Below are 15227 nucleotides of genomic sequence, written 5' to 3' on the forward strand. Positions count from 1 at the left end.
TGTGGTGAGCATCATGCCATGATCGTTCGTCAATATCGTAATGTATGTTGCCGAGAAACAAGTTGTAATGTCCTCCATCTACTCCATCATCGTAGAGCGAGGGCCCCGCTAGATGGAAAGAGCCAAACGCCTGCTGTGTTCTTTTGGTATGCAAGTGTGATGCCATATGCCGCAAATGCAAGAAGATCTTGCCATGTAGACATTAGGGACAAAAGCATCCCCAATAGCTCCGGCTTAAAAGCAAAGAGGGTTGAAAAGAGGGAGCAGATAGCAGGGATAAAAACAAAATACAAAGGACCTCCTAGCCCAGGCGTGAGAGACGGAGGCACCAGACCTAGAAGCTAACCTCGCCAGGGTCAGTCTCCAGAACATTCTCGTCCCAATAGCGCTGAGACGAGTCATCGCGACTAGTGTGCTGTGAGCCAAGCGCAATCGCCTCCCCTTCTCCTCTTTCAACGTAATCGTCCTCGGTAATCTGCTTCAGAATGCGCTGGAAGTACATTCTGAGAGTTCGTAGGCCCCGGAGATAGCCACGATCAATATCATCTGGATGCTGCGGGGGGCAGGGAGCACTAGGCGATATTCCATCTTCGCCCGTAACGCAATTAGCAAAATCGACGATCTTCAACTGCACGTCCGAGTACCCATCATCTGAGACCTGGCGTTGTAGATTGTCTCGCATGCTGGCCGAGCCAGAGGGGCCATTATTCTGGGACGCTTTGTCTAGGTTCAGGGGGTCGCCATCATAAAGAATCAGAAGACTGCTGGCATACAAGCGATAACGCTTAAGCCTCCGGATCATGTTCTCCAGCTTGGCCAGCTTTTCGAGAATGGCGGGGATCTTTTTCGCCACACTTCGGTAACTTGCACCATCGTAGAGAAAGCGGGTCAGAGCATCCTGGAACTCACGCCCAGATTTCAAGTCTCGTCCGAAGTACTTGTCTTCGAAGGAGTACTCTTGCTTTTTTACATTCCACGTCTGCATGCCGCATAGACGAACGCCTAGTTGCTGGGACGTCGTCGATTGACACTTGCGTCTCTGTGATTTCCGTTTCTTCTCATTGGCTTCGATTCCATACTGGCGAGTTCCCATCTTGAGGTCCAAGACGCAAGGCTTGTTCATGCCCGCAGTGAGATCCTCCAGCAAAAGAAAGAATTGCACTCGATCATCTTTCCTGGTCTGGGCCTCCTTGGGATTAGAAGGAAGTTGCGCATCATCAACGTCCTTGGCGGCGGGTCGCACTGGGGACCGGAGGGGGGCATTGCTACCCGTGCGGCCATCCAGCTGCACAAAGTCCGCACCTAGAACTTTGGGGGCTTCTGGGAGTGAAGAACTCGTAGCGGGATGGGATGGCGGACGGGCCGGGTTATCACCCTCCATGGAGAATATCCCGTCTTCCTTATCACCGCCGTAACCTTCATCATCAAAGAACAACAGATCGCCTCCCGGCTGTCCAGAAACCATGCTTCCCCGTCTTTGTAACCCGCTCCCAGAGCGGCGCCGCCTCACCTGCCGGGTCCTAGACAATGAGCTGGCACGCTGAGGAGATTCCTCGGTCCGAACTTTCTCGAGACGATTGTGGCTCGCATCCAGTGCCGTAGAGGCTGAAGACGACAGACCCGGCCCGTCATTTGCCTGCCTGTTGATATCGATGGCCCCTGACTGTGTGGGTTCGGGTTCGTCAGGTGCCATTCTGCGGCTGCTGGCGGTATGATCTTCAGATAGGTTAGCCCTCCGCCGGATTTCAATGCCATCGGATGATGTCCTTGGTAGATTGAGATGGCCTCGGGCATGGCGACGGTGATGGTGCACAGCAGGTGGACTGAAGACCTCACGCAGAACTTGCTCTTGCAGCTTCCGGTTCACGGTGGTGGCACCCCATTGCTTTTTCTTCAGGGTCTGCGGCCCCTCCAGAAGGCAGCTCTGCGCCTCATCGTCTCGCGACGGCCCAAAAACCCCGGGGAAACGCTTATTAGCTGATATCGAACCGTCAGCAGTCCTTGGACGCTGGCCGCGGGAGAAAAGATCCGCTGGGATTATATGGCGATTGTTCTCGAGGATGACTTGAGGGATGATGCCGGTCACCTGCTTCTGGCTGAAAATGCGTTGCGGTTCGGTCTCATTCTTAGCGGGGCTGCGAGCATCTGCGGCGGCCGATCCGTCATTCTCTACACTATTGGTAGAGTTTATCGCATTGCCTTGGCTCGCGGGGGTCTTCGAGCGCTTGGGCGTTTTTGAGAAGGTGACATTCAGAACGCCAATGTATCTAGCGGGAAAGTTAGCCAACACGAAATTGGCTCGGCTCTGCAGGAAAGAAAAAAACTGCTTAACGGCTATACGTACCTGGGCAGAAACATCAGCATCTCAGGATGTCTGCGCTCAATGCGCTCATAAAACTCGTTTTCCCGGTTGTTCAGTTGCTTGCAAACAGCGCGACGGGAAAACCGAAACACAGTGGTGTGACCCCCAACCTGATGGCGATATGGCTTCAATTCCACAGCCCCGAGCGGACCAGCCGATTCCTGCTTGTGACGCGGACGGGTCAGGCGGGAGCGCTGAGTTGGGGTGGCTGTCGGCGTCACTTCAGCCTCATCCGTCACGCTGGACTCTTCATCACGAACAGACATGCCGCTTTCATCGGCAGACGCAAATTCGGATTCGGTTGAATATTCAGCGGCGCGCTCGGGTATGGAGCGAAGAGACTCTTCATTAAGCTTTTCTATGGGAGCATCTTGCCTGCCTTGCAGGTCGCCGTGTAGGATTCTACTATCATTCTTAGATCGCAGGGATATGTCCACATGATTAGCTTCTTGCTCCTCAGGAACAACTTGTCTCTTTGGCACCAAAACGTGACTACTCTGCGCTGTCGAGGTATCAACGGGTTCCACGATATCTTGGCCATCCGTAAACGGTTGAACTTGATCGACTTCCTCAGAGAGTGTGACGCGCTCGTGTGGGAAATAGACAGCAGACGAGATCAGCTCATCTTCCTCTTCCTCGAACTGCCCCGACCCACGGCGTTGCTCTGCGCCTGAATCCGATGGAGAAAGATGTGACTCAACATTGAGATGAGACTCGGGTGCCTTCGAGAAGTAATCTCGATTTCGTTCCGCATATTGGGTCGGAATACTCCGTGAAAACGAGCTGCCATGACCTCCCCCAGGGGTCAGATGGAAGTTGCGGATCTCCTCCAGCAGACTGCGAGGTAAGGCCCTAGGCTGGGACTTAATCACATTATCCGTTGGCATCTGCGACTCAGATTCGCTTTCGGGGCCTGGGGTGAACAGGGGGGCGTCAGCAATAGAAAGATGCGAAAGGCTCTTAGAACCTGTCAGACCCGTCTCGTCAGACGCGGAGGGAATATGCGAATGCGAGTCACGGCGTTCGACCGAGTAGCGAGGTTCTGAATGAGCCGTCAATTGCTGCTTGTCGTGTGATTCTGGCAGCTCATCCAGTCGACCCGCGCGCTCTTCCTTGCGTTTGCGATCTGGTGACGTGGTATTTTCTTTAAACAGGCCCAGATAGTGGCTTGACTTGCGGCTGCGCACATGAGAGGTCGGCTCCGCATTGGCCAGATTGGCCTCGATGGACTGCTCTACTCTGCCACGGCGGCCCCGACTCGAGCTTCGCTCGGGCTTTGTCACACGTGGGCCGTCCTGTTGTCCGGACCATGCGTGAGAGATGACTTCGATGTTGGTGACCGGAGACTGTTTGGTAGGTGAGCGTGTTGCGGTGGGGTACGTTGCCAAGGAAGCATCATTCAGAGAAGCGGACAGAAGACTCCGAGGAGGCGATGGGTCCTCCGCGATGGCGGATTTCGTCGCAGCATTGTCCGGCGCAAATTTGCGAAGATGTTGCAGGCTCTCCCACACTGACGTATGCGAGCCCCGTCTGGGCAACTCGGAACGCTTCCCCAAGGTCGCATCCGAGTCCACCGGCAGGAGGGGGGTAGAATGCGGCACTGCCGATGGAAGCAACGAGGGAGAGCCTAATGGATGCTTCCTGCGAACGTCAACTTCCATGTGGGAAGGGCCGACGTGAGTAGGACGGGGAGGGAGGACCTTGTGAGGGGAAATCGGAGTAGGAGTGGAAGAAACATCTTCGAGGGGAGGTATCAGGCTAGTGGGCGGCTCATTATGCACATCTTGCACGGGCGCAATTTGCGGTGTGACGGCGGCCGGTTCGGTATCAGAAGGGAGGTAATGGGTCGCAAAGATGCTGTCTCTCTCGGACAGCTGAGGGCTATGCGAACGATCAGGGCGGGAGAGCCGTTCCACAGGGACGGTGGTAGGCCTTTTTAGAGCAAAAGTCGAGACGGGCGTGGCCCATTGACGAGCCGTGGGGGATTCGGCGCGGGATGGGGAGGGAACTTGTTGAACGACGTCGTCGTGGATGAGCTGGCTCCGAGCGTCGTGGTGGCGCTGCTGCTTCTGGTGAAGGCGATCAGGCCCGTCGGAGCAATCATGTTGGGCAGACGCGGCAGGTGTCACCAGGGGTCCTGACCGGGTATTCTCAGTCGCAGATGGAGGCCTTGACATGGGGAGGACATTGGTCGGAGCTGCAGGAAGGAGGACAGGGTCGAAAGGAGCCGAGAAGGAAGAAAGCGTTGTTAGGCTGAAGGTTACGGGTTGGGTGGTTGTTTCACCGAGGAAGGCGGAAATAGGAAATTGGGGGGAGGCGGCGGATCTGGCGTCACTGGCAACAGAAACTCAGAAAACCGGGACAATCGAGAAGATCAGGGAACGTCAGCCACGTTCCGGGGCAAGGGCATCTTACAGGCTGGAAATTAGTTTGCAGGGCCGGGGGGAGAGAAAGGGCAGGGGGAAGCTGAGAACCTCTCCAGAGTCCAGACGGCTTAGACCAGACAGGTTAAATCCAGAGGTGTTATCGTGGTTGGTAAGGATGATCGGGAAATGGAGGCTGGAACAACTAGTGCGTTAGTGAGCAGCAGTACTAGTTAGTAACTGATCGTAGTATTCCGGTAATTGATAGGAAGGGAAAACGCTCGGGAGTAAAAGAATTAGATTCTTCAGTAGTAAGCAGGAAGTATCTTACATTCCGTCAACCAGCAGTAGCAGCAGCAGTAGTGTGTCTTTCTTTCTTCTTTCTTCTTTTTTCCTCTTTCCCTAATTTCCCCAAATAGCAGGCAGCAGCAGAATGGATCTAGTGGAGAGGGAAGAAGAAGAAGGAGGAACTAAGGAAGAGAAGCAGTTTGGCTCACCGCGGAAGAAATGACGCGGATCCTCGTCACCGCCTTTGGGTGGAGCCTCTCCTCGTTCGAGCAAATTTGGGGAAAGTCAAATCCTCCTCCTTTTTTCTTAGTATTTTACGGAGTAGATACTAGATAGATAGTGAACTAGCTAAGGAGTAAAGTGGACTATTCCTCTGCCTCATGTCCTACTAGTCCAGATATGGGGCCTATCTCTCCATCCGTCGATTTACAACCGAGTTTCAAACAAAGAAACCCTCACTTTCTAGAACTCTCAGCCACTGCTGATCCTCCCCGAAGCCAAGTCCAAGGCACTGGAACTCGAACAGAGTTCCAGTCGCCGAGACGTTCATACCGATGAGAACATTATTCGAGCCAATGGCGACTTACAGATCTCAGTATCTGATACGTAAAATTAACAATGGAAATGCCTCTCCCATCTCCCCAACGGTGTGAAGCTCCGGTCATTTATTGGATTCTTCCCTTCTCGACTGAATTTGTAGCAAAAGTAGGTCATTCCCAAGATCCTACCCAGATGTTCCCGTGGATGAAACACCCTGCGTCTGCTAGCCCGACATTCCACTGAATCACCTGATTCACCTGGTTCATCCAGTAGTACGGAGTACGTCAAGGTCAAATGTTCATTAATAGTTCAACACCTCAATTCCAACGGCTGAAAGTTCCCCTTGGCACAAGGGCGACTATTGATGCCGGTTCGCATGTGACGTGCTTGCTCGCTCTTCTAGGAAAAATCCCTTGCACAGCACGGAGGACGCGGAAACAAACAAATCACCGTCCACAGGCGCCTTCGGGGAACTCGGAATGCAGATTACCGCCCTGCACGCAACATGGCTGGCTGGATAGGTTTCTCCAATTGCATTGCTCAACAACTGCCGTGATAGATAGATACTTGTATAAAATCAAATAAAAATAGAGGTTATGAGACTGTGGAAATAGAACTCGAACGGGTCAACCCAAATGGGAATTGTGGCTTGCATCTCAAAGCTAATCCCGGAGTTGATCTGTAACCTAGACTAAACGAGATGAATGGTTTGTTTTTCTTTTCCGGGTGGGAATCAGTTCCCCTTGGACTGCTTGGAGAAGCTTCGAAGGTTCGAAGGCCTTGCATCCACGACTATTCACAATGATGAAGTGCCCTTGATCGCGGCGAGGCTAGTCTAGTACACTACTCGGTAGTACTATTGATTTTTGTGCCCGGTGGGGTCTGCGATCTGGGAATTCCACTAATGGAGGTCTCCAGGCCGATCCGAGGGAGCTAGAGATTAGAGTGCATTTACTCCGTACTCCGGAGATAGACGGTCGGTCGCTCGATAAGACGCCCCTCGAGATAACCTGCTAGATAACGAACGACCTTGTGGCATTTGATCTATTCGGCATGTTTAGATTGGCGGATGTTTGATCAGCGAAGCATGGGGGAAGGGATGATTGTCTCGCTTTGAGAAACCCTCAGGAACCCCCCGCCGGAATCTCTTGAGTCTAAAGGAGGGGGGAGAGAGAGATAATACCGAATGGGAAATACGGAGTAGTACGGAGTAGTAGTCTTCAATCAATGCGTTCAGTGTATTCATACTTTCATAGTAGTAGATAAAACCCCCAATTGAGGCCCACACCCGCATGACTCTGTTCCAGCGGGATGGTCCAATGGTTGGTCAACGTGATCGGCTTGTTGGCCATTGGGCGACCGTTCCATGCCCCATTGATAAGGCGCCCAAACGGCCAGATCCTCTCAGTGCCTTAAAGCCTATCCCTGCGTCCTTACAACCTCATTCAGGTCTATCTGCATTTCCCGTGTTTATTCACTCTCACCAGGTCTTCCAGCAATCCAAGCTATTTCTTGATTTTCTCGGTATTACTGCAAAGCTATCCCCACTTTCTTCCCCTCCCTGGAATCCTATTTGACTCCCTATTATCCTTCTATTCTTTTATCTACCTCAAATTCCTCTTAGACAAATCGATAGATATAACCGCGAACTGTGGCCAAATATGACATGTATCGCTCGGTTCCAGGGATCATCCTCGTCACTCCTCTATAGGCAAGCAAGGAAAAAATCTCATCAGGGTCACCAGATCAAGTTTTATGTCCCGTTGAATTGACATTCCTCGAGGCGGACCATGCCTCTAATGATTTGATTCCGTGCTGGCCGGCATCCTAGTTGAGGATAGCTGCATCACCACCACCACCACCACCACCATCGATCATTGCGCAATTCTAGTGATTGTTTGACTATCCGCCAATTGAGTCATTGGTGGGAAACACAAACGTGAAATTGTTAGATTAGCACGGTATCGGCGACGAAAATATGTACTCTATTCGGTAGTCACTGACGTAGTACAACCATTTCGACATTGGCTAGTTACTAATACTATAACAGTTGTGCGAGTGTAGGAGATTCTGGACTGGATACCGGGATTTGACTCTTTCACCGAGTCAGTCATATCTAACTATTCATTAGTCGAATTGGAAATGCCAGCCTGAGACCAATTAGTCTACCTTTATGGCCCTTACATGCTCCAAGACAGATCCATTATCCTTTTACTGCTTGCCTCATCACATAGGGGAAGTAGAAAGCGCTCATCTGGTCAATACTAGTAGAAACATTGACACTGGACTACTATACTAACCCCTCTCACAAACGGCTGAACACCCAACGAATAGATAGAAGTCCACTCTCCCCGTCTGTCCCCACCTTCCGTAACGCCCAGCATTGTTAGGCTTGACTTTGACTTGAATAGTTGGCAGCGGGACACTATAAATACTCAAAGCTCTCGGGCCTGAGTTTCCCTCCCTTGGCATACAGCGCCTTTCTTGCCCAGCAGGCACCAGTGTTCCGGCACATTCCATTTCAACCGCCTGAACAGATACCTTACTACCAGTCCCGACTATCGGTTATATACATGAACCAACCAAGCAATACTCATTTGCTCGTGTAGTTTCAGATAGGATGGGGTGGTCTAAAAGTAGCAGTAGCGACGTGCAATATTTACAGTTGAACAGGATTGTGAGGAAGCCTTCATTTTGTATTGAATATATATTTATATCGATGAAAACTAGATGAAACCAAAGAAGTAGTGTAGTAAATTAGTACATGAAAGGATGCTGTGCTCCATCAGTAGTAGAGCTTGACTGAAATGCACTTCCCAACGGCACGTATTCATGAACATGTAGTCGACCGTGACATAGCTTCGTCGGCTTCTACAACGATGACATAAATAATAGTAGCAAACCAGATGTGGCATCTCAACTTTCTCTGGGGAAGAAATACTATTTGGCTATAGTTATATTCTGGGAGGTTCTTAGGTTCCAACATATTCCCTATTTACATATGTAATCGTGCAATTACGACTATGCTTGAACCTGCTGCCAATCTCACTCTATGTACTGTAGCGTAACATAAACTAAGTCAGTAGATATATAATAACTACTTACTGAACCTCTACCCTTTGAGCAGTACGTTGAAGATTTCAAACGAAACCAATTGCGTTGTGTCTGTAACAGAATCCATCCGTCCATGTGAGGAAACAACATCCAGCATAGTAAATGCTCCAAGTATTCGAATTGATAGTAATAATAATCACCATAATAATCTCGCAAAGAATAATCAGCGCTTCCTACCGTATGCCCTTGCTTTTCACCGCTGTATATATTAAATAATCATGATAGCACCGTACATAGTAACGATCTGAGCGAATCTAAGATCTGCCCCCGATCTTGTTCTCTTCCCATCACGCCACAAATATACATACAGGATGTTGTTTGTATAAAGGCGAGAAAGAACCTGGAAATTCCGATTGATAAGATAATGCCATGGAAATTGTCCTCTACGGAGTGAATTATCAATTGTTCTTAACGGACCGAGCCATTTTTGTGAAATTAGGCGTTCTTATCAACCCTACCTTACTTGCGCTACTCTCTACCTACCCTACACAGCGGGTACGGCACACTGTCTCCACCAGCAAAAACACAAAATAGAAACAGCAAAAAAAGAAATCCATAGCCCAACGCGGGGCTCGAACCCGCAGCCTTGAGATTAAGAGTCTCACGCTCTACCGATTGAGCTAGCCGGGCGTGGGAATGTGAAAGGGGTATTCAAAAAGTGAACCACATTCTTGAACTTAGTTTTACTGACAATTGGCTCCGATGATCCCGAGAGGCCTACCTATAGATAGATGGAGGCAACCTCCAGGTCGCCAGGCCACCTAAAAACACCATTGTAAGTGCAATTATCAGATTATGAGTTGCGATGCATTCAGACATCATTCATATATTGAAGAGCAACCCGCTTATGTATTTCGTAAAGGGGTTTCAAAACTACGCTTTTAGTACCATAATCAATACGTGATTGAAATCCAAATATATATTCACATAAAGAGCGAGATAGCAAAAAATCTTGATGAACTATGTACATCGGTCTTTCACACTGGTCTAGTGAGCCCAAATCATTCACACCAGCTTCGTTCCTTTTTGGGCATCCGCCAGCCCGTTCCCATATGATAGGCTTGACAACAGTATCGTCCAACGCCATAACGTTATTAGTTGGTCGGCTACGCCTAGATCCATGATCTTTTTGCATTCGCGTTTAGGAGCGAGTCGACCCCTCCTGCTCGGTTACTATCTTCACTTCATCGTCTTGGCCGTACCGCATCCAATGCCCATTGTCATACTTTAGAATGTCGATCCGATGACCAGCAATCGTATGGGACAGCTGATTTTCACTAGGAGACAACATCTCTTCAGTGTTCAGGAAAACATATAGTAAACCAGGAGCATGGTAAGCTTTTCCTTCAAAAGGATCGTCTGGAATCTTCGACACTTGGTCGAAATGATAACCATATGTCTGCGGCACAGTTGAGCGGCGTAACGAAAGCCAAGTTTGAAGTTGAAAGAAGACATCACTGGTCAACCTCTTCATACGATCCATGAACTCATCCTGAGAGCATTGAATCGAACCAATATGATTGAAGAATAGCTTCGGTCGAATGTTCATCAGTATGAGAAACGAGACGCAAACGGACAGTTTCGAGGTCACATCCTCAAAACTCTCGACAAATATCATTGATTCATGGAGGACGTCGCCGACCATGTAGCCTTTAAGTGACTTCGGGGGCGATCTTATATTCTCAATACCAAAGGTAGATTCAACTTGAAATACACCATCGACACAAGGGTTACCAGTAGCCACATAGGACCCGACATTGAGATTACTCGTTGAAATGGTGCGGGAATTTTGACACGCTCATTCCACCAGCAGACTCAACCCAAGAGAGAAATGAATCCCCATGAATAAAGACCATAACAGGAAGCTTTTTCTGAGTCAAGGACAGAGGCGGAGCCGAAACATTCATCACAAGACACTTAAATTCATCTTCAGCTGCCTTTCCGTAGTGCGCAAGAGGAGGAAATAATTCCTCGGGCTCGTTCGCATTATATACCGGGGTATTCGGGGCACTCGGTCTGATACCGGAATTTATGAACGATAAAGAGTTGTCAGGAAAATGTGTTTAAAATATTCCTCCTCTAACAGGCTTCGAACAAAGTTAGGAATACTTACTGCGCCAATCGCTTTCTACATCAGAGCGATTTAGATCACAGAATTGATATTCAGTAGGTATCTATGCGGTAGAGATAGCAAAATTTACAGTTGCTGCGGGCCCGCACTCTAGTTAGTACTAACTATATCTGCAGGTCTAGCGGAGGCTGTCATAATAGCCGATGGTGCTTTTTGCCATACTCCTAGATTTTGAAAACCTTCTTGGTTTCTTGACAACTTTACTACTGCATATTTTAGCTATGCAGACCAGGCTTGAAGGGAGTTTTAGTCTTATCTACAAATTGCAATAATTGCCGTTTGATTCCCGAGTCAACAAAAATTACCGTCATAATGACCATCTCAGAATGTAGACATTCTCTATATTTCATGCTACTCATGATCCGATACAGTACGAGATCTGGAGTATTGCGAGAAAAGTGATCAACTTAGGTCTTGCCTGTCTATATGTCGTTGCTACGTTTGTATTGCTAGACGTTGGGTCCGTCGCCTATGAACCCTACACCGAGATGGGCTTCTCATACGCAGACCTGAACAATGCAAGCGCGTTGAACTTTGTTGGGCTTGCGGCAGGCTGTTTCCTCTTTATACCATTCGTGGTCAAGTTCGGACGTCGACCGGTCTATCTTCTCAGTACAGTGATTCAGTTCGCTTCGGCGCTATGGGCAGCCTGGGCGACGGGGCTCTCTTCGGGCGTGCCTGGACCCCTCTAATTCTGCTTTTCACCTTCCCAGCGTCGCTTTCACCGGTCTGATCTATGGGTTTCTTCTTGCTTGGGTTTCCGTCCTGGGAGCCGTCCAGTCCCTTTACCTGCTATACCCGCCTTACAACTTCAACTCCGCCCAAATCGGGCTGTTCAACCTCAGCGGCCTGGTGGGAGGCATTATCGGTTCAATCATAGGTGGCCCACTTACTGACTGGGTAGCGATCACAATCTCCCGGCGAAATCATGGGATTTACGAGCCCGAGTATCGGTTATATCTTGGCACGCCGACCGATGTCTATGCGCAGCCGGTCTTCTACTCTTCGGTTTTGAACTTGAACAAGTATGTCTTAACTTCCTCCACCTTCTTCCTCCTCACCTGAATCAATCATTCTAACATATACATTCCTACTTAGGGATCTTCCTGGGTTGTCCTTGCCATCAGCACAGCTATATACTGTATTGGTCTAGGGTTAGGGTCCGATATTGCTCTAACATATCTGACCGATTGTTATCAAGACGTGAGTCCCCACATCAATGTGACAAATTACTTGCCGACTACCTAACTAACCAATTCTCTAAATTTGTTCTCTTTTTCTCTTGAAGATCATCGGTGACGCATTCGTAGCCGTCGCTTTCGTCCGCAACGTCATTTCAATCATCATCATGTTTGTCATCACACCCTGGATAGACGGAATGGGTATTAAGAACACTTTCATCCTTTGTGGAGTGCTTGCTTTCGTCAGTCTGAATATTTGTATCCCCATGATTTTGTTCGGCAAGAAGGCCAGGATTCAAACCGCAGAGCGGTATAAGTATTACGCTGGGTTGCAGCCTTTGTCGAGGGATTGTCATTGAAGATATTGGAGGGAGGAGAGATGAAGGGTGTTGGCTAAGGACAAAGGGATGGGAGTTAAAGGGGGATATTAGGATGTTTGAAGGCTATTGGTTCTAGCAGAGCTCAAATGCGGCTATATGAAGGAATTAAGCTAGGAGATAAGTTTTACAAAGAATTTGGATCGGTAAAGTGTGTGTCATTTCTGCAGTCCTTCATTATTTCATTTCCTTGAGTTTACTATGTAAGCTCAATCACACAAATCTATAACATGGACCCTTTTCAGGTCAATTTATGACTTTCTAATAGGTATTGGAACAGTACAGAAGCAGACGATCTTCCCGACCTAGCGCACTAGACGGAGCCTTCCCTTCGCATCGCCCACGCTTTGATAGCAATAACGATGATTTCCCAAGCCATCACAAAGGCCGTTAAACTCATTCCCACGGTCATCGTGAACATGGAATCGATCTCGTAGTAGATCATGGTTTCGACAATGCTCCTGGTCTATACAGTCGATCATCAGCACGGTCACAATCTATACAGATTTCTCGTTGGCAGACAGACAAACTTACGCTCATCATAAAAATGAGACCACCGCCTACCAGGCAGAAGGAAGCGAGAATCTCAGTGGGTGGGCGAGATGGTAAATACGAAATTGGGGGCTTTAGGAATAGGATGGCATAGGTCAGGATTCTGGAGACGGCAAATCCGCTCAAGAGATTGCCCCATTGCTGATGTACCATGGACGAAGTCATAGAGGCTTGGTGATGCGATCCCATCATGGTGCCTAGGAGGAGGATCACGAGGGCAGGCATCGGGTTGAGAGACACATATTGCGAACTGGGAACGTGCCAGGCTGATTTAACGAGTCCGTGGGCTGAAAACTGAGGATACTGCAGCACGGTGCTGTTTACCCAATTTTTCACTCGCTTGGACTCGACAAGCATACCACACTAAGGGGAGGATATTTGATTAGTAACAGTCCAACAAAGTATTTAACTAGTTTAGAGAAGGCTGTATCTTACCAATCCGCCACCAAAGAATAGGATGGAGATGGACACATGCTCCAAATCCCGGGCGGTCCATTCGCCACCCCAGCCCGACAAATGCTCTAAGAACACATTCGTGACTCCATACAGGAAGATCACAAGAGACTCGACGAATTCAGCTGAAGGAATTCTGGCCTTCGCCTTGCCAACGATCTCTGCAGCGGGCTTCACGTTCCAGGCCCAGCCCAAGTCTGACCAGCAGCCCATCCATCGCCCTAGCGTCAATATCCCGTACCAGAAGAAGATTCCGCCCTTGATGAAATGCGCAAGGCCGTTGAATATCTCGATGCCCCTCTATAGAATATGTAATCAGCACATGACGTTCTTGTGTGGGTTTAGAGGAAAGCACCTACCATGATGCCGCCATAAGTCACACCTCCTGTTGCAATGGCAATGAAGCCAAAAGGCAAGAGGATTCGGTCAATGATCATATAAATCACGTTGAGAATACCCAAGACACGACGGGACACCATTCCCGGTACACGACTAGCCAAGAAGCGGTCGACGAACGTGTTGCGAAACCAGCTGCGAGAACCGCCAGATTTCCGACCATTCAAGTCACCCTCTGGCTTTTGAGAATCAACGCAATCTGCCGATGACGGCACGCAAGTGGACGAGGAAGGGCTACTGGGGATGAAGGGGTCACGTTCCGTCTCTTGGCCACTATCTCTTGACCAGTTGTGAAGCGCAATAGATGAAAAGGATTGCGATTGATGATAGATCGTTTCATCTCTGGACACGGGCATGAATGCTGCACGCTCAGATGCGGCGACATCGGCATCGCCTCTTCCGGCGTAGGTGAATATTAATGACATGACCACCTGAGCACAAGCGACACTCGATGCGACCCAACCGACTTTATGATGAGCATTGTTTGGGTACAGGTCAGGAGTTGTGTTGTTGTAGACGATACCAAGCAGCATGCCGAACGTGTTGACAATTAGGAAGAGCAACTGTGCTGGCAGCGCAAAGCGCGACCTGGCAACACTGAGCATGACACCTATCCATGGTCAGGTCAGTCCTGGCTGCAGCAGTAGAAGAGAAAAATCAAGAAGGGTTAGACAGAGCAGTAGAGGGCATACCTGTAGGTAGAACAAAGCACCATCCCAGAATCATGAGCACGATATGGGCAACAATTGTGCCAGTGTGTGACCCCGAGGCAAAGTAGCTCATTGGCGAATCATCGCTGCTGACCTGCGAGGTTGCAGATGGTTGGACACTGGCTAACGTTGTGAAATTACCGTGATCGCCGTGAGACATTCCACTGCCCATGTGCATGGCATCGTCACCATGTGGGAGGGCACTCGCATCATTTGCAAGTGCCAGGGTTGTCACCAGTAGGGCCAGAAATGACGCGCGGCTCATGGAGCAAGACAACATAGGATAATCTACCTCGAAACAATAATCTGAGATTGTACGGACGCTATCAGCCAAAGGACAGGGGTGACAAAATAGAAGAGCTGTAGACCTTTGCAACCCGAGGACCTTGTCTTTGCAGACCAAGTTGCACCAGTCTTGGTCCCAGAATATAGCCTGCAAGCAACGACAAGAATATGCTGGAAGACACCAGACAAGGAGAAGACTCCGGAAAGAAGGAAAAGGTCAAAGGCGTTCAAGCTGGAAGAGAGAGGAGTAGGAGACGCAAGGAACACTCTAACGAGCAGGAATGTAAAGAATAAAAGGTAGCACAAGAAATTTAACAGAGAAGCAAGAACCATTTCTCGGAACCATGGTCATCCCATCTGATGCTTTTAAGCCTCATGAGGTTCTATTATTGTACTCCTGATCACCTTATATGCAGCTTCCACCAACAAATGACATGAGTCGCAAACCATGACCCGATTTGATTTAGCGCGATTC

The 15227-nt window shown here is 49.2% G+C and overlaps 4 protein-coding genes and 1 non-coding gene across 5 annotated transcripts; 1 reads left to right on the forward strand and 4 right to left on the reverse strand.

Moving 5' to 3' along the window:
• Positions 1–334: 334 nt before the first annotated feature.
• On the reverse strand, positions 335–4539 carry ASPBRDRAFT_50127 (inositol polyphosphate kinase KCS1; the record flags this gene model as incomplete). The annotated part of the gene is made up of 2 exons (XM_067626485.1): positions 335–2267; positions 2345–4539. 2 exons carry the CDS (start codon positions 4537–4539, stop codon positions 335–337), a joined length of 4128 nt encoding a protein of 1375 aa, XP_067484424.1.
• Positions 4540–9224: 4685 nt separating this feature from the next.
• ASPBRDRAFT_t31 lies at positions 9225–9297 on the reverse strand. Its single transcript has one exon. It is a non-coding gene; the product is annotated as a tRNA-Lys (tRNA).
• A 511-nt stretch (positions 9298–9808) lies between these two features.
• Positions 9809–10312, reverse strand: ASPBRDRAFT_190511 (uncharacterized protein; the record flags this gene model as incomplete). Its single annotated transcript, XM_067620240.1, has 1 exon — positions 9809–10312. One exon carries the CDS (start codon positions 10310–10312, stop codon positions 9809–9811), a length of 504 nt encoding a protein of 167 aa, XP_067484425.1.
• Positions 10313–11286: 974 nt separating this feature from the next.
• On the forward strand, positions 11287–11951 carry ASPBRDRAFT_190512 (uncharacterized protein; the record flags this gene model as incomplete). Its single annotated transcript, XM_067620241.1, has 3 exons — positions 11287–11423; positions 11512–11823; positions 11897–11951. The coding sequence occupies 3 exons, from the start codon at positions 11287–11289 to the stop codon at positions 11949–11951; spliced, it is 504 nt and encodes a 167-aa protein (XP_067484426.1).
• A 718-nt stretch (positions 11952–12669) lies between these two features.
• Positions 12670–14732, reverse strand: ASPBRDRAFT_190513 (Ytp1 family protein; the record flags this gene model as incomplete). Its single annotated transcript, XM_067620242.1, has 5 exons — positions 12670–12822; positions 12891–13271; positions 13344–13661; positions 13721–14367; positions 14450–14732. 5 exons carry the CDS (start codon positions 14730–14732, stop codon positions 12670–12672), a joined length of 1782 nt encoding a protein of 593 aa, XP_067484427.1.
• Between the last annotated feature and the right edge of the window lie 495 nt (positions 14733–15227).

Source organism: Aspergillus brasiliensis (assembly GCF_001889945.1).
Source record: "Aspergillus brasiliensis CBS 101740 unplaced genomic scaffold ASPBRscaffold_1, whole genome shotgun sequence".
NCBI classification, from domain to species: domain Eukaryota; kingdom Fungi; phylum Ascomycota; class Eurotiomycetes; order Eurotiales; family Aspergillaceae; genus Aspergillus; species Aspergillus brasiliensis.